The sequence below is a fragment of the Ipomoea triloba genome, chromosome 12, assembly GCF_003576645.1.
Source record: "Ipomoea triloba cultivar NCNSP0323 chromosome 12, ASM357664v1".
Lineage (NCBI taxonomy): Eukaryota > Viridiplantae > Streptophyta > Magnoliopsida > Solanales > Convolvulaceae > Ipomoea > Ipomoea triloba.
The window spans coordinates 24,356,719-24,374,811 of record NC_044927.1 but is presented as its reverse complement, the minus strand read 5'-3'; the positions used below and the strand labels follow the sequence as shown (position 1 = coordinate 24,374,811).

Genomic DNA, 18,093 nt, shown 5'->3' with positions numbered 1-18,093 from the left:
CACGGGTTGCGGGCCGACCCGCGACCCGCCATTTTTTTTTTTAATTATTATATACACACACACACACACATTTGTACACATGGATATAAATATATATTCATGTGTACACGTATGTACAATACTATACACATGAATATATATTCATGTATACACTTTGTGTACACACTAAAAAAAAGTCCGCAAAAAATGCGGGCTAGTGTTGTATGAATCCTAGCCCGCGGGGCCGTTAGGGCTGGCCCGCAAAAGTCCGCAAAAAATTAGGCCCGATGTGGGGCGGGCCTAATCGGGCGGGTCGGCCCGCTTTGACAATACTATCAACTATATTACATTACTATGTACGTAGTACTTTTTAGTCCAAGGGATGTTTGATAATGAATGGTTATACCGTAAATTACATTAATTATGTTTATCATTTTTTTAAAAATTATATTAGTGACATATTAATATGATAATAAACAATTAAATCTTTTTAAAGTTAGAGATTAATGTATTTTAAGATTGAATAATATCTTCACATATAATTCAGTTGGTTTTGAGGTGGAACATTCAATAATGCACCCAATAACGCAAAATCAAATCATGTTAGTCGTAGCGTAAAAGTTTTACCATCTTGTGGGTGTATCCAACACTAGTAATATTTGCACACTAAATCAACTGAAAAAACAATGAAGTAATGCTATTGTATTGAATAGTTGGACGCATATCAAATGAATTCCCATACTTGGGTTGGGGGTTAGGAAGAATATTTGTACACCAAACCAACAATAGAACCCCTATTGACGGATGGATATTGAACTATTAGGTGATCTTGCTATATCAGCTAAATTTGTAATCTGAACAATAAATACATGTTTTAAATGATGTGATATGATTTGTTTAGATCACTAAAGTGGTCAATTCATTGATCAAATTTGTAATTTGAGCACATGTTTTAAATGATGTGATATGATCTGTTTAGATCACTGAAGTGGTAAATTCATTGGTTAATAGATTAGGCACTTGTCATCCTAAAATACATTTATTTGTTAAACTATTTTTTATTTGACTCAAACCTCTTAACCAAGTTCTCAATGGGTAAGACCGTGAGGTTTTCATTGGATCATCAATGGGGTAAGTTGAGTAATGATTCATCGAGTAATGAATGTCAATCTTATTTGGGCTCAACTTGTCTCATTGTATTATACGGAGTATTTTTGTATTCTTTTAACTCATACTATATATTAGAATAAATGTTAAATAGACCACTGCACACCAAACTGCAATTAGATCATCGAACTAAAAAAAATACAATTGGGTTCTTAAACAACACAAAGTCATGCAATTTGATTCAAAATAACTTGTTTACCTGATGTACCGTTACCGTTTCTAAAAATAATATTTTAAAATAATTTTAAATAAAATAATTAAAAATAATATTTTAAAATAATTTTAAATAAAATAATTAATTAAAAAAAAAAAAAAAACACTTCAGACCATCTCTTCGTCTCCATGCCATGGAGACCATCTCGGTCTCTTCCTCGTCTCCGACGGCAATTCTTTTTTTTTTTTTTTAATTTAAATTTTTTTAAAATTTTTTTAAAAAATTTTAATTTAAAAAAAAAAAAAAACACTTCAGACCATCTCTTCGTCTCCATGCCATGGAGACCATCTCGGTCTCTTCCTCGTCTCCGACGGCAATTCTTTTTTTTTTTTTTTTTCTTAAATTACAATTCTTTAAAAATTTGAACTTAAATACAAAATTTAATATGCTTATTTAATTTATAGTTTAATCTTTTATTTAAAATTAATAAAATTCAAATAATTAATTATATTTAAAAGTTACGGAGTATTTTTTTTTTTAAATCTCGATTAACCAATAATTCATAAATTAAAATCACCAATTCATGAACTGTCTAGAATCGTATATTAACAATTCAAGTTACGATTCTTGTTAATGGTGAACTGTTAGAAGTATTTTAAAATATAAGTAAATCTTGAAAGAAAAAATTCCATTCACGCTTAATGCTATACACCAACTTACCAACGATGAACACCTCATTAAAACTCGTCAAGATTACGACGAATTAAAATTACATCTTGACTTTGCTGCAGATTTAGATCTATAGTTCATTTTCTCCAAAGCATGAAACCTAAAAGGAAACCAGTGGGGCTGCAATATTCCCTTCTTTTAATATAGCAATTGGACAAAATAACTAAACTTATAGTTCAACCGTTAATTAAAAGACAAAGTGCCTGTAAAACGTTGGCAAAAATTGAAATTAAGCAAATCCATAAAGCAAAATTCTTTTGGAAACCAAACAACAAGAACATACTGCATCAAACTAAGCAAATTATATTGTGGACTAGGGTCCACATGATCCACCACAAGTATTGTGGACCCTAGTCTAGATTATATACCCACGTTAATTGCATGCACATAATAAGTAAATGCAACAAGTACACAATCTTACATAATATGTTAACTGTAAGCATATAATTTGAACAGAGTTCACGATGCAGATTTCTGGTTCATGATATAACTATTGATCTTAAGTTTTGTCTAATATAAACTTGACAGCATATTACCCAATAAATAAATAAGTAAATCCAGACAGCAGGCATATAGGATTACGAGCTGCATAAATGACCGGAGCTATTTTATAGCATTCACAGAGTAATTTGGGTAAAACAGCTGCAGCATTTTAAAAAATGTTAAATTCTCAAGTCATACAATTAACATGACTACAAACTTGAATAATAGTATAGCAAAACATACATGCAGATGATGTTTGTCAACAGTAGAATGTTAGCCTTATACTTGTCATCCCAGTACATGAATTATGCTCCAAATTTTTGAGCAGATACTTCTCACAAGGACATCTATTACACCAACTTCACAAGTCACAGGTAACCCTTGCATAAAGGATACATGCCCACAAGCGGATCTTACATCTGGAACTTCTCTACCCGGTCCTAAATGGATTAAGTATGAATGGAAAGTGTCTACACCCCGGTAAGTGGGAGTCATTTATCCATGGCAAGGAATGAAAACAAGGCAAACGTCCAATAGCTTTCTTACCATCAGTTGCTCGACTGCATAATAGTGCTCACTTGTGCAATACACTCTTCCTTGGCATTTTACCCTTCTTCTGAGAGTGGTTCTGTCAAAAGATTGCATGTCATTAAAATCCAGATTCACCAAAACATGTCAGGGTTGGGTAGGGAGTTAAGGTTGGTTGTATGTGGGAGTGGTTAGGTACTTACGTAGTGTCAGGTGCGGGAGAAGGGAAAAAAAAGACGAGAAGAAAATGTTGACAAACAGCCTCTTACCTTTTGTCTTTCCAAAGCATCATTATCAATCCTGTCTTGCCACTTGCTCTTCCGGAGTTTAATTGGTCGATTTCCAACATATTTACCTGAAATTATAATGGTGTATGTCAGAACAAATGAACCAAGATATACTAAGCACATACTCTCCTGAGTTTAATTGATCTCTTACACGACACACCTTTCAGAGACAGCATGGGTCTTTCACAGTTTAAGACAGTGATTAAGGCCATATCAGAAACGCAAAAGAGATCCAAATCTGTGGATGTACAATTATTACGTACCGTTCATTTCTTTAAGGGCGGCAGCAAGGTCCAAAGGGTTTGAGAAACTTACAAATCCATAGCCTTTAGTCTTACCAGTCCGCTTGTCTCGCACAACCTGCAATGATGATATTGCACAAACAGTTAGCTATTATTACAACAAAGTGCAAACAAGCAGATACTCCAACACTAATGCCACCACATCTCTCTCTTTTTTACTCCTTTTTTTAGTGGGTGAGGTGTGTTAGAAAGCAAGAGCAAACTCAACCCAGCATCTAGATACAAAATTATAGAAGAGTTAAAGATAATAGATTGACAAGAGACATAAACCAACAAGCCATATGGAATGTAGAAACATCACATAGTTGCCTTTTTCCAAGTTCCAAACAGGCAAAAAACCATTTGTGGATGCCATCATTTAAATTAGATCACAATAAAATACGCATGAACTAAATTGCAAGAAACTAAAAAGTGCTAAATTTAATTCATGGATAGATATTTCTCCAACAGTAATTCGCTTCAGCTTTACAAGCTTCAATGCAACTAAGACCAAAGAGATTTCCATTTTAATGCATACAAGACATTTGAGGGCTCCAAATACTTCAAACATACACATTCAGATTACATCCAAATCCTCACATGTAGCAATAAAAAACATCATAGATACAGAGAAGAGTGGAAATGACTTCCATGAGAACTCACCCTAGCCATGTTAAAAGAAGGGAATCTTGAAAAAGCTTTCGATAAAACATCATCATTCACCTCATTTCCAAGATCACCACAAAACAGACGATAATCATCTGCAAAATGCCAACACCACTGTGATCATAATATATTTATCCCTCCAAATATTGAGAAGATAAAATAAAATAAAATAATAATACTAATAATAATAATAAGATACAAACATGACAATTAAGAGACCGAGATGTGGACTTCCTGCAAGAAGCAGTTCAAGTATCAAATTAAGTGTGTACCTTACACAAAAGATTCTAAATTAAACAATGTGGTGGAAAATCCTTCCAAAATCTTGAATATCAATCAATGCTAATCTAAAGCAACATCACCAAAACCAAACCCTCATGTGAATAATCATCCGAGAACATATACAAGGGAAAACAAAACATACTTTCTGGCCAATCAGCAAGAGTGGGGTCCTCCCAACTTTGCCCTGCTGCTTTACGAGGCAGGGCTTTCTTCTTAGCCTCAACTTTGTGCTCAATATCACTGCTAGCAAGTGCAGCTTTCACATTCTCAAGTGCTTCTGGAGTAATTGTTTGGGCATCCCTTTGAAACAACTGCTGCGCCTGTCAATGCAGACTACAAACATCACAAACAGGTCATGCATACCCAATATGACAATATGGACTAGTTTCCTATGGAAAATTAAATTAAACCATATGTTACTCACAAATCACTATAACTATATCTAAATCCATGCACACACAAATACATATATACAAGTATACACGCAATATGCCTAAATGTATAATTGCAGCTGCATATATCCATATACCTAATCAAAATCACATTTCTCTTTTACTGTTTTTTTTCAGGTGATAGAAATTCTTACTTGCTGGTACTGAGGCAAAGAATATACGCCGGGAAGAGGGGCCGGAGGTGGATAGACGGTAGGAACCGCGGGAGGAGCAGGGAGCTGAGCCGGCGGAGGGGCAGCGCCGATGTAGGGTTGCGACGGCTGCTGTTGAAGATGAAAAGGAGTCGGAAAGTAGGTGCCATTGGAGTACGTGTACTGCGACGAAGAAGAAGCGGCAGCTGCGGATGTTGAAGGCACCGTCGACATGGCAGATACCGGCTGAGAATTGCGCCAACAACGAAGTTCAATTGGATGGAAGATCGGAGATGGAGCGGTAGAGATTTCGCGTTTAGGGCTCGTTGATTTTGGTCCCGAAATAGAGAGAGAGAGAGAGAGAGAGAGAGAGAAATGGGATAATTCTAATTTGACTACAGAGGTATACGATTGCGCATTTTACTCTGACACGGTGGCTCTTGTATTTAGTGATGGACCGGACTGGGCCTTGGGAAGTTGGGCTTATGAATAATGAATGGGCTGCAACACTGTCTGACAATTTCCTCTAAGGGTGTGTTTGGTAACTCGTAAAATGACTTTTAAAAAATATTTTCTGAATTTTTGGTGTTTGGCAACGTCCAGAAAATGCAATCAACGAAAACCGTTGACCAAGGAAAATCATTTCATTTTTTTTTAAATGACTTACGGAATTATATCCCGTAAGTCATTTTTCAAAATCGCCAAAATAGCCGATTCGCATGTTCTCGGTCAAAACCAAGCCATATCACCCGTGGTTGTAAATGGACCAAGGAAACCGTCGGACACAAGTGGAAACCTGTTGGTACTATGTTTTTTTTTTTTAATTATATTTTTTTAATAAATAATATTATTTAAATATTTTTTTATTTTAAATAAAATAATTACAATGTTTAATTATACAATTCAGCCCCATTTCCTATAAAATGAACCAAACACACAAAGATAGTTTTTTAGAATACATCCAAACACTGGAAATGAAACTAGTTTCTGAAAAATGACTCATTTTCCAAAAAATATTTTACATAAGTCATTTTCCTGCTTTCAATCGGACACTAATTTTCATATTGTTATGCCATGGACGCGGGTCCACCTTACAAGATGGACCCATGTTCATGTTCACAAATTTAGTACTCAAAGTTTACAATTTTATAACTTTATGTTCATAACTATTAAACTATATGTTCACAGTTTTTTAACTCTATATTCATATTTTTTGAACTCTATGTTCACAATTTTATAATTCTATATTAAATTACTATACTAATAAGAGCCAAAGAGAATTAGGCCTAAAATAGGTATAAAAAATGGCGGTCAAATTATTTAATCAAATGAATGGTTCAGATGAATTATTTAATCAAATAGATGGTTAAGATAATTCATATTAATATTATTATTAGAGATTACCTAATTTAACCTTACTTTTATGATTATCCGTTAAGTTTTTCGTTAAATATTATCTTCTCCGTTAATATTCCGTTAACTTTTAACTTACTCATTAATTTCTATAAGAAAGATCTTAGGTTCGCACCTCATCTCAATCAAATTTGACATAATTAAGTTTCTCACTCTATTTACTCTTATTAAATTAAATAAATTAGTAGCTACAACAAAAAATGATACATATGTATTTCTTTAATTTAGAATTATGTGTCTATAATACCTTTATTTGAAAATATTATTCATTATCAAAAAATTAAATTAAATAAGATAAATAATTTCATTAGTTATATTGTCTTTCTTTTCTCTCATGCAAAGATTCTTTACATTCAAATTTATCAATTGATATTCATTACATTGTCCATTATCTTATTTTTACAATATATTGTAATTAAATATAAGTTATAGTACAAAATAATGTTATATGTTTATTTACCAAGTATTTTATTAATACTATGAAAAAAAATTTAAAATAATTTGAAACTAATTATATTAACTACTTGGGGATTGGTTGACAAAAAGAGTACTCAAATAACCCAACAAATTGAAGCGGAATCGCTCTATTTTACTCTTATTGAATTAAATAAATTAGTAGTTACAACAAAAAATGATACATATGTATTTCTTTAATACCATGAAAAAATAAAAACGAATAGTTTGAAACCATTCATATTAACTACTTGGAGGATTTGTTGACAATGAAAGTACTCAAATAACTCATTACCCAGCAAATTGAAGCAAGAAACTACCTTTTAATATATTTGGAATATATAATATATAATATTTTAAATTTTCAAATTTTTATTAATTTATTTAATCTTTTTTCTTAAACTAGGGATTTCTTTATCCACAATAACTCATTCAATAATAATGGTTGAACCAAATGAACCCCAAGCAGAACACCTAAAGGAAAGTTCATAGCTCCTATATCATAATCTCATTGCATGACGTTATCATCTATGCTACCAACAATAACTGAATTGCAAATAACACACTACCAACAAAAATGAAGAGAACAAATAGTAAGGATGAAGACAATGAGAATGTTACTCAAAAGAGAATTAAGAACACTTAGAAAAATTCAAATGAAAAGTAGTATTTATTTAAACTATCATTTTTAGACCAAATATTTAGACTATCGATTTTACAAGGTTGCAAACATTTATTTTAGTAATAATTATAATGAATTTTCTATATTATATTGGATTCATATAATTTGAGTTAGATATTTAAATAAAAAAATTCGACATTCAATTACCCATGTATAAACTTCTCCTATATAATATTGCATTGATATACTTTCAAATATTTATTTAAATATAAACATTGGGCATTAACCATACGCGCAATGCGCGCATAAAACTAGTAGTAGGAATAAGGATCAAACAGGCCATCAAACTACACACAAAACTGCAATTAAGCTATTGAACTCAAAAATAATGCAATTTGGTCCCTGAACTACACAAATCCATGCAAATTAACCAAAAATAACTTGTTTGACTTGATCTTCCGGTTACCAACTTTAAAAATAATATTTTAAAAAATTTTTAAATAAAATAATTAATTAAAATTAAATTTAAAATTAAAAATTAAAAAAGGACACAATTGACTTGTTCCTGCTTTTTTTTTTAAATTTTAATTTTAATTAATTTATTTATTTAAAATTATTTTAAAATATTATTTTTAAAGTTGGTAACCGGAAGATCAAGTCAACAAGTCACTTTGGGTTAATTTGCATGAATTTGTGTAGTTCAAGGACCCAATTGCATTGTTTTTGAGTTCGATGGCCTAATTGCAATTTCGTGTGTAATTCGGTGACCTATTTGACCCTTATTCCTAAATAGTATAACACAAATTTTGACTATATAGCAAAATTGTGAATATAGAGTTTAAAAATTGTGAATATTGAGTAATGTAATTTTGTATATTGAGATTTAAAATTGTGAATATAGAGTTCTAAAATTGTGAACATAAAGTTCGTAAAGTATGAATATAAAATTTTTAAATTGTGAATATGGACCTAGGTCCACATTGCTAGGTGTACCCGTGTCCATAGCATAATTTGCCATAATTTTATAAAATCTATACAATTCGAGAATATAAAACAGTAAATTCATTTACTAGCACAAATTTTCATTTGTTTTTTTTTTCCTATAAAATTGAAGAACTTTTAAAATTTGTTTTTCTAACTGTAAAACATAATCATGTATCATTTATTTGGTTATATATCACTATAAACACATTCTTACTGTTATATACTTACATATGTATTTATTATTATCATTACATTCATTATCATATTATCTTTCTTAACACAATATTCTATTATTTCTACTCGTTTACTTATATAAATTGCTTACACTTAAAGTTATACATTATTCACATAATCAAAATTAAAACTTGAAATCTACACAAAATTTTAAATTTTGATTGAACTCAATAATTTATTGGTTCGAATATTTTTAGTTATATAATATCATAATACATGTATATTGAAATTTCACATATATTAAATATCAAAGTAAAAATCATATGTATACAAGTCATTCAAATGAATATATCTAACAATATTTTAAATATTAGCTCAAACAATATTAGTATTATCTAAACTAAATTTTAAGTAAATTTAAAGATTTAAAGAGATGAATCAACACTCATAAGTTGATTATTATAGATGTCACGACTTAAGAGTTTGTAAATAGATATTTGCCATGTTAAATAAAATCCGTAAAAATACAAAATAAACTACAATAATAAGTTACTTCATATTTAAGTTTGGTTTTTGTTGGCAACACTTCATTTATTATTATTTTCCTTAGGGTGCATAATATAACAATAACAAAATATGTACTCAAAAAATTTAATTTAAGCTCACATAATTTAATAATAAATTATACTTCTAAATTACTACAAATTAGTGTATATTATGAATCTTACCATTTCAAGTCTCAACCGCGTTACACGTAAGGGACAGTTTTATTACAGGATTTAAGTATTTAACGTGTCATAACATTATTATTATTATTATTATTATTATTATTATTATTATTTAGTCATTTCAAAGTTTCTTACATGGTCTCCGATACACAGAACATTCGAAGAAAAAGGAAATAAAACTCGGAGCTCCTAAGTCCTAACTCCTAACCAATAACAAAGTTAGGTATGGTAATAAATATAGTAAAGAAGACAAGCAGAAAGTTACATAGATTTAGAAGGTTTAGTTGAAGTAATTAACAACTGGGCTCGAGATGAAGTTTGGGGGTTTTTCTGTAGCCGTGCAGTACTAGACTAGAAGTTAGGTTGCTGTGTTTTCTTGTCCTAGGGTTCTTCCAATTTTTTATTCTTATCACCAATTGATTCACAATTTTATTGTTATTTTTTGTTCCATAAGTGAAATCCCACAGCTCCGGTGCCTTATCCAAATAACAAAATTAGGAAACTATATCTGGATTTCATTTGTCCTTTCTCTTGAATTTACTCCTTCTCTGCCTGCAAGAGGCTTTGGGGGTGGGGAGAAATGAAAGGCTGAAAAGTAGATGTGTGTAGTAGATGTAGTGGGTCATCAGGGTCGGGTCAAAATACAATTTTGGTTAGTTGGTAAATGTTGATGGGTGCCCACACTGCCTAGGGGCTGTAGATTGCCTTGACCTATTGGTGGGTTTTTACCTTACCATCTCTTTTACTGTACTTGATACGTTTAGGGTTTGCTTCAGATCTGCTGTTCCTGATTCATATTTGTAGGTATATGTGTATGCATGTGTACATATATGTAATTGTGTGGTGTTTATGCTGATTGTTGATGTTGTTGCTTTGTGGAACATGTAGGGTTTGGTGGATTGGAGTTTCAGCTGCTGGAGGTCACTGGGAAAGTTTGATCTAAGATCAAGCATACATGCATATGTAAGTGTATGAATTCAATGTATTCTGCAAGTTTGAATCATCAATCTGTTGGTGATGATGCATGCAGTACTTCTTTGTACTCTGATAATGTTTGATTTAGTTTGTTTTTAATGTTTAGTGGTCCTTAACTATTTTGACATTCTGAATTTGAGATTATTAGATTTGACATGGAGAATGCTTTGATGTTGATATGAATCTTGGGGTTCTGTATAACACAATCAGAGCATTCTTGTATGAGTTCTGGATAGATACTTCTGATTCTAACCCAGCAACTGCAATTATGAATATTTGGGTTTTCTTTTGAGGAGAATAAACTCTTAGACCTAATGTATTACCTATCTTAGGTGGTAGGAATATGGTTTCCTTGTCTGTTAACATATGGTCTTCTGCTGACGAATGCACTTTGGTAGAGAGAAAATGCATGTTTTTTTTTTCTTCTTCTGCTAGTTGACATGGTTTTAGTTCATTGCTAAACAGCTGTCATGGGGACAGAACTCGTTAGTCACTGCGTCAAGGATGAAACTATAGATATGTCAACAATTCCACCTGGATTTGAGTCACTTGCATCCTTCACCCTGGAAAAGGTCAAAGATAATGAAAAGAAAACCAATTGCTCAGCCTCTTCAAGTGAAATGCAATTACAGAGAGCTAAGGTTGAACCTGATTTAGAGGGTGTGGAGGATGCAAAACTGAAGTCTATAAGGCGTAGACCTTGTATAAGCTATGGCCAAGTTGAGAACAGCTCAGGAGATGAATCTGACTCTGAGCAGGTGGAGTCTATTGCTTTACTGTTATATTAATATATTATTTCAAATTTCAAAATTGTTCCTAGGTCTTTGTGATTCCTCATCTTATGCATTACTCATATATGCAGAAGGTCTCCTTCAGGCTACAGCTTCCTAAAGGGGTTATCCGTGGATGTGAAGAGTGTGTCAATTGCCAAAAGGTTAACATTATAAAATTGTTTGTCTTATCAAAACTTTTAAACATTAAGTGGTGGTTGATTAGTGGTTTTCCGATGCCAAAGGTCTTGGAGAATTACAACCCTCTCATCGAGGTCAATAATGGGATTGTATACGTCTCTACAAGAAATTCATTTAATATCTCAATGTCTAAACAGGTCACTGCACAATGGCGTCCAGAAGAAGCACGTAGGCCTGATCTTCAGGATGCTCCAGTGTTCTATCCAACTGAAGAGGTTGCTACTCTAAATTATTGATTGTACTAGGTTTTCGACTAGATGAAATATGCCATTGTTTCAAGTGTCAATTATTTAAAGTTTTGCTATATTCTTTTGACTCTTATACAATGGTGTTGTCTCAGTCAATTAATTGATATACAGGAATTTCAAGATACTCTACAATATATTGCAAGTATACGTCCCCAAGCTGAAGCATACGGCATTTGCCGCATAGTACCTCCTGCTTCGTGGAAACCTCCATGTCCCCTCAAGGAGAAAAACGTATGGGAAAAATCCAGATTTATTACTCGTATACAAAGGATAGACAAGCTTCAGAATCGGGACTCAATAACAAAAATGTTGAAGATTAATCACCACAAGAAAAAGAAAAGGAGAAGATGCACTAAGGCAGGAGTAGATCAGAACAGTGCTATTTGTGATGTCAAGGTTCCTAGTGAAGCTGCAATTTTTGAGTCTGAGAGGTTTGGCTTTGAACCTGGTCCAGAGTTTACTCTGGATTCATTTCAGAAATATGCTGATGATTTCAAGGCCCAGTACTTCAGAAAAAATGAAGGGCAATGTGAGCCCTCAGTGGAGAATATTGAAGGTGAATATTGGCGGATGGTCGAGAAACCCACTGAAGAAATTGAGGTATAATTCCTCTATATACACATACGTGCTTTCGCGCTTGAACAGATTTCATTTCCAAATTATGTTTTGCTTTCTTTAAATGTCGTTTGGCTTTAATGAGATTTAATCACCGTCCTTTAGGTATTTTCTTAATGTTTTTGTTGCAATATAGGTGCTTTATGGAGCCGACTTGGAAACTGGATCATTTGGTAGTGGGTTCCCTAAACATTCCCATCAAGTTGGATCTGCTTTGGACATCAAATATATAAGTTCAGGGTGGAACTTAAATAATTTTCCCAGGCTTCCAGGTTCACTACTTTCATATGAGAGCAGTGACATATCTGGTGTTCTGGTACCTTGGCTGTATCTAGGAATGTGCTTTTCTTCTTTCTGCTGGGTAAGGAAAATGGCACCTCTTCACTTGCATGGAATTCATTCTTGTTACACCATATCAGGATCCAGGACAGTGCAATCAACAGAAATGATATTTGACTATTGATATCCAGCATTTCGGTTCACTTGAGATATTATACCTCCTTTCATCCTTCATGTCAACTATGTTTTGTTGTATTTTGTTCTTATGCATTCTAATAGCACAGAGTACTTTTGGATAATTGCATGTTTAATTTTTATTTTCCTTTTAAATATTACAGCATGTTGAAGATCACCATCTATACTCACTGAATTACATGCACTGGGGAGCTCCCAAAATGTGGTATGGTGTTCCTGGGGCAGATGCCTTGAAGTTGGAAGCTGCTATGAGGAAACACTTGCCTGATCTCTTTGATGAGCAGCCTGACTTACTTCATAAGCTGGTGAGCAGAACTTATTCTGTCAATTGGATTTGACATATCTGTAACTTGTAACAGTGTCTGAGAGGTCTAGTTGAGGTTAGTAAGAAATAAAAGCTAGGTCCAGGGCTGACAATGTATTTAGCACTTCCAGTCCTTATTCATGTGAAATGCTGCTTTTTTCTTCCTTTTTGTGTCTGTATATTATACTCTTTGAGTTGCCGAATGTTGTTGAGGGATCTCTGATTGTTAGTGATAGTTGCTTTGTTGTAAGGAAGTTGCTGCTCAATTGCTCATGTTTTCTTCTTGTTAAGCTACCAGTTTTGCCCTTCAACCTTCTAGTTTTATGCAGGTCACACAACTTTCGCCCAACATACTGAAGTCTGATGGAGTACCTGTTTATCGATGTGTTCAAAACGCTGGGGAGTTCGTTCTGACCTTCCCTCGAGCATATCATGCAGGCTTCAACTGTGGCTTCAACTGTGCAGAAGCAGTAAATGTGGCTCCAGTTGACTGGTTGCCCCATGGACAGAATGCCATTGAGCTCTATTGTGGGCAAGGCCGAAAAACATCCATTTCTCATGATAAGCTATTGCTTGGGGCTGCGCGTGATGCAGTAAAAGCACATTGGGAACTTAGTTTACTGAGGAAGAATACTTCAGAAAATTTGAGATGGAGAGATGTTTGTGGGAAAGATGGAATTTTGTCTAAAGCATTGAAGGTACGGATAATGTCTTTTTACTCCATGTGTAGATTTGTAGTGAGGTAAATATTTATGTGATTGACAATTTATAAATTTGAGCTATTTACTTACTAGACTTGGATTTGTAGGAGAACATTAGGTATTGGTATGAGTAGGGTAATGACAATAAGGAATGTGATTCTTTTTTTTTTTTTGCACTTGCCTTTCTCATTTGATCTTGGACAATGGAATGATAGCCATCCTGCTATGGCATGGAGAAATATGCAATCAATTAGGAGCACCGTTGTGGCTCTAAATTTCACAAAGTGTGATTTATTATTTGAACAGTTGCTAATTTGACATTTTATCACATTTTTGTAGACACGTATTGAGATGGAACGAGTGAGGAGGGAGTTTCTTTGCAATTTGTCACAGGCCTTAAAGATGGAGAGCACTTTTGATTCTACTAGTGAGAGGGAATGCAGTGTATGCTTTTTTGATCTGCATCTTTCTGCAACAGGCTGTCACAACTGTTCACCGGACAAATATGCATGCTTAAACCATGCAAAACAATTGTGTTCATGTTCCTGGGGCGCCAAGTTCTTTCTTTTCCGTTATGACATCACTGAGTTAAACTTACTAGTTGATGCTTTAGAAGGGAAACTAAGCGCAGTATACCGATGGGCAAGATTAGATCTGGGATTGGCTTTGAGTTCATATGTGACCAAAGAGAATCAAGTCCCTGGGATTATTGGTAGGCTATCTTCCAACTCTTCAGGTTCTGTACCAAAAGAGGTAAATCCAAGACCACCTGCTGAATCATTAAAAGATAAGAAAGAGGAAATACACGCAGAACTCTTGAAAAAACCTATTGGGCACACCGGTCCATTGCAAAAAGGGAAGCTGCCTGTAGAATCAGTGACTTTTCAAACTAAGCCATCTTCAGTCATACAGAATTCAACACAAGCAGTTGAGGAAGCAAAGAATAACTTCCAGAACCAAAAAGAAGGATCAGATAAGTTGGATTCTGATAGAAAGACTCCTGTTGTTGAGCTTTCTCAAGAGGGTAAACCACTGACTAAAACCTTGTGTATAACTAAACCTGAAGTAAAGAGGCCTTCCCTTCCTGAAGATGTTGTACTTAGTGCCGAAGACGGAGAGAAACCTACAGTAATTCCTGGGAGAGTGAAGGGTTCTCCTGAAAAGCAGAGAGTCTGCCTGGGTAATAGTGTTAAAGTGCCCGTCTCTGCAGTCTACATAACTGATGGTACCATTCACGGAGAAACTATCAATTCTTCATCTACTTTGGGCTGCATAAAGGTTGAGAACGATCAATCTGAAACACCTAAAAGCCCCACTGTAGTAAACCATTCTTTCCACGTAGTTGTGTCTTCAGATGATGTTAATAAAAGTTCTCAGGGTCTTCAGATTAAAAATGGAAACACCAATTGTAATGTGGAAGTTGTAGATAGTCTTTTCCCACTTAAGCTGTCTAGTGAGAGTAACTCCAATAAAGAAGATACGCCTAAAAAAATAGATGTAGATGGCAACTCAAGATCAATGGATGTTGCACAAAGTTTGTCATCTGCTTCTCAAAATAATTTGGACAGATATTTTCGACAAAAGGGTCCTCGCATTGCAAAAGTGGTGAGGAGAATCAATTGCAATGTTGAAGTACTGAATTATGGAGTTGTCCATCATGGAAAGTTATGGTGTGATAGTCGGGCCATATACCCCAATGGTATGATCCTTGAACCACTCATGGATTTTTTTTTTTTTAAAAGTCTCAAAGCCAATCATACATAGTTTGCTGATTATTTCTTATACAGGATTTAGGAGCCGCGTCAGATATATTGATGTTTTAGATCCAACGAACATGTGCTACTATGTTTCTGAAATCCTGGATGCAGGACGAGATGGACCTTTGTTTATGGTAAATTAGTCCTTCATTTTAGTTTGGAATGGCTATGCTAAATAACTGCTAATCCATGCTAAACACAATTTGTTCATTTCATATGTTATTTTGGCCAAGTTTAAATGTTTATAGCTGCCCTCTTTTTTTTTTCTTTTTTTTTTTTTTGAATGTGGTATCAGTCACTTTATTTGAACATGAACTGCATTAAAGCTATTCTAACATAGGCCTGGTATTGAGACTACTTTTCAGAACCAATCTGGCAATTGTTATGTTAGAGAATGCTAATTCTTTTGTCAGATCTTCCAAATTTTAACCTGTGATGTTCATTTGAAAGCAAGTGCAAATATGAAAAGAGGCTTGATTTAGGAAGTTGCATCAGTGGAAATCTTTGAATACTGTTTTACAGTGAAAAATCTCTTAAATGCCTTTCGATATAAAGTATTCATGCATTCTTGCCTGTTGCTACTTACTACATCAATTGAAACTGATAATGGAATTTTCAGGTCTCCTTGGAGCATTGTCAAAGTGAAGTATTTGTCCATGTCTCAGCTGTCAGATGTTGGGAAATGGTTCGCGAGAGAGTGAATCAGGAGATCACTAAGCAGCATAAATTGGGAAGGGCAAAGCTTCCTCCACTGCAGCCTCCTGGAAGCCTTGATGGCATGGAAATGTTTGGTTTTTCCTCGCCAGCAATTGTGCAGGTAAGCAACCCTATCAAAACCATAACTGTTTCTATCTGTTAAGAGTCTCACATCCGTAAAATAAGAGAGAACATATGGGTTTATAAGGCCATGGGTTAGACTAGCTAATTGGTTGGATTCAATCTTTTAATGTGGTTTGGTCTATGTGCATTATAGCCCAGTTGAGTAACCCTGACCCAATATTAGATTATAACATGGTGTATTATCCATCTGAGCTTCTAGGATCTTATAAAACCGACCGATAACCTTATTATAACTTCCATCATAGTGACGAGCGCCTCTATTGGTGTTTGATTCCAAAATATTTGGAGACGAGAACTCAATTGACCTTTCCTTTCTAAGATATGTCTAATTTGTTGTGTAGGCTATTCAGGCTTTGGACCAAAGCAGAGTCTGCATGGAGTACTGGAAATCACGGCCGTTTATGCAGTTTCCACAGTGTTCTCCATCTGGGAGCAACTTGAAACCCAAATCCGAGTGCCCTGATGATCAGGAAGCTGGCAAATATGATACAATACTCAGCAACCTTTTCAAGAAGGCTAACGCCGAAGAACTTCATGCACTCCATAGTGCGCTAAATATCAATTCCTCTTCGGCTGATCAAACCTTAGTGACTCGGTGTCTTGGCGAAGAGATTCATAGGCGAGGAAAATAACTTCTTTCTCATAATGGTCAGTCTGTGCCTCTAACAATGAGTTTTTTTTTTAGCTTTGTAAATGCTGTGTCCCATTTTTTAGGTCAGATACCCATCTCCATATTGATTCTGTTGTTCTCCTCATAGATACATTTGTTCTGGCTTGTACGGAAGAGCCAGGTTTCACTCAAAATGTTTTGGATCATGTTCACATTATTTCAAGAAAGTAAAAGAAATCTATTTTCATTTTCTGTCTTTTTCTCTCATTTTATGATGTTGGACTGTTGGATGTGCAGTGATATGCTGACTGTTTTGTACTGGGGAACAATGCAACTTTCCTCACCTAAGATTTTTTTTATAACATAGAATTTATATTGCAGACATTTTTTTTTGAGTACATCTCATACATATATTTTCTCAATCTATGAAATCAAAAAGAATAAATACTGCCCTTACTAATTCTATTACATTGTAGTATATGTTCGAATTACTAATTCTATTACATTGTAGTATATGTTCGAATTGTAGACATTTGATTCAATGTACATCACATAATTCTTAGGCTATCTTTTATTTCTATAATTTAAAATAAAAAGTAATTATGTTGTAAATTGTTTTATATTAAATATTATATTACTCAATATTTAATATTTTTTTGAAAAATAATATTTAATATGATTGCACTTAATTAACTTGTAACAAAGCTGATTAATTTATTAATATTTAATAAAAATAAAAAATAATAACACATTATAAGTTAAAATTATATTTATATTTATATTAAATATAAAAATTTTATACATTCATTAATTTCTTTTGTTCAATTACCCAAATTAAAGTGAGTAAAGTGTATACATAATAACATATAAAAACTCTGTATATCATTATCGAATACTGTAAACTACCACGTGCTTACCTTTAATTTATTTATATTTTTTTAGTGCACAAATCCAAGTTGTCATGAGAAAAATGCGTAACTTATCCAATCATATCCATTGTGTTTTTTTATTATTAGGATTAAAAAGAAAAACTAAAAAGAAAAGAAGATAGTGAAGACTAATAAATCCAATAACTGAAGAACATG

At 33.5% G+C, this 18,093-nt stretch overlaps 2 protein-coding genes across 11 annotated transcripts; one reads left to right on the top strand and one right to left on the bottom strand.

Annotated features, from left to right (window-relative positions):
- Window positions 1-2,657: 2,657 nt before the first annotated feature.
- Window positions 2,658-5,535, bottom strand: LOC116000040 (RNA-binding protein 42). Of its 4 annotated transcripts, none has more exons than XM_031240043.1 (7): window positions 5,143-5,535; window positions 4,699-4,876; window positions 4,272-4,369; window positions 3,591-3,687; window positions 3,310-3,395; window positions 3,059-3,140; window positions 2,658-2,982 (listed from the first exon to the last, which is right to left on the bottom strand). In XM_031240043.1, exons 1-6 carry the CDS (start codon window positions 5,371-5,373, stop codon window positions 3,087-3,089), a joined length of 744 nt encoding a protein of 247 aa, XP_031095903.1. In that variant the 5' UTR covers window positions 5,374-5,535; the 3' UTR covers window positions 2,658-2,982; window positions 3,059-3,086. The 4 variants fall into 4 exon arrangements, 3 of the variants coding, with proteins under 3 accessions (XP_031095903.1, XP_031095902.1, XP_031095901.1); XM_031240042.1 differs by having other exon boundaries at window positions 2,658-2,952; XM_031240041.1 differs by having other exon boundaries at window positions 2,658-3,140; window positions 5,143-5,534.
- A 4,182-nt stretch (window positions 5,536-9,717) lies between these two features.
- On the top strand, window positions 9,718-17,260 carry LOC115998343 (lysine-specific demethylase JMJ18-like). Of its 7 annotated transcripts, none has more exons than XM_031237893.1 (13): window positions 9,718-10,313; window positions 10,402-10,476; window positions 10,954-11,246; window positions 11,354-11,422; window positions 11,597-11,674; window positions 11,819-12,307; window positions 12,459-12,683; window positions 12,940-13,101; window positions 13,430-13,798; window positions 14,141-15,500; window positions 15,589-15,692; window positions 16,178-16,375; window positions 16,740-17,260. In XM_031237893.1, exons 3-13 carry the CDS (start codon window positions 10,959-10,961, stop codon window positions 17,028-17,030), a joined length of 3,633 nt encoding a protein of 1,210 aa, XP_031093753.1. In that variant the 5' UTR covers window positions 9,718-10,313; window positions 10,402-10,476; window positions 10,954-10,958; the 3' UTR covers window positions 17,031-17,260. The 7 variants fall into 7 exon arrangements, with proteins under 7 accessions (XP_031093753.1, XP_031093752.1, XP_031093750.1 ...); XM_031237892.1 differs by having other exon boundaries at window positions 9,718-10,230; window positions 10,939-11,246; window positions 11,351-11,422; window positions 16,740-17,030; XM_031237890.1 differs by having other exon boundaries at window positions 10,939-11,246; window positions 11,351-11,422; window positions 16,740-17,030.
- Window positions 17,261-18,093: the final 833 nt, after the last annotated feature.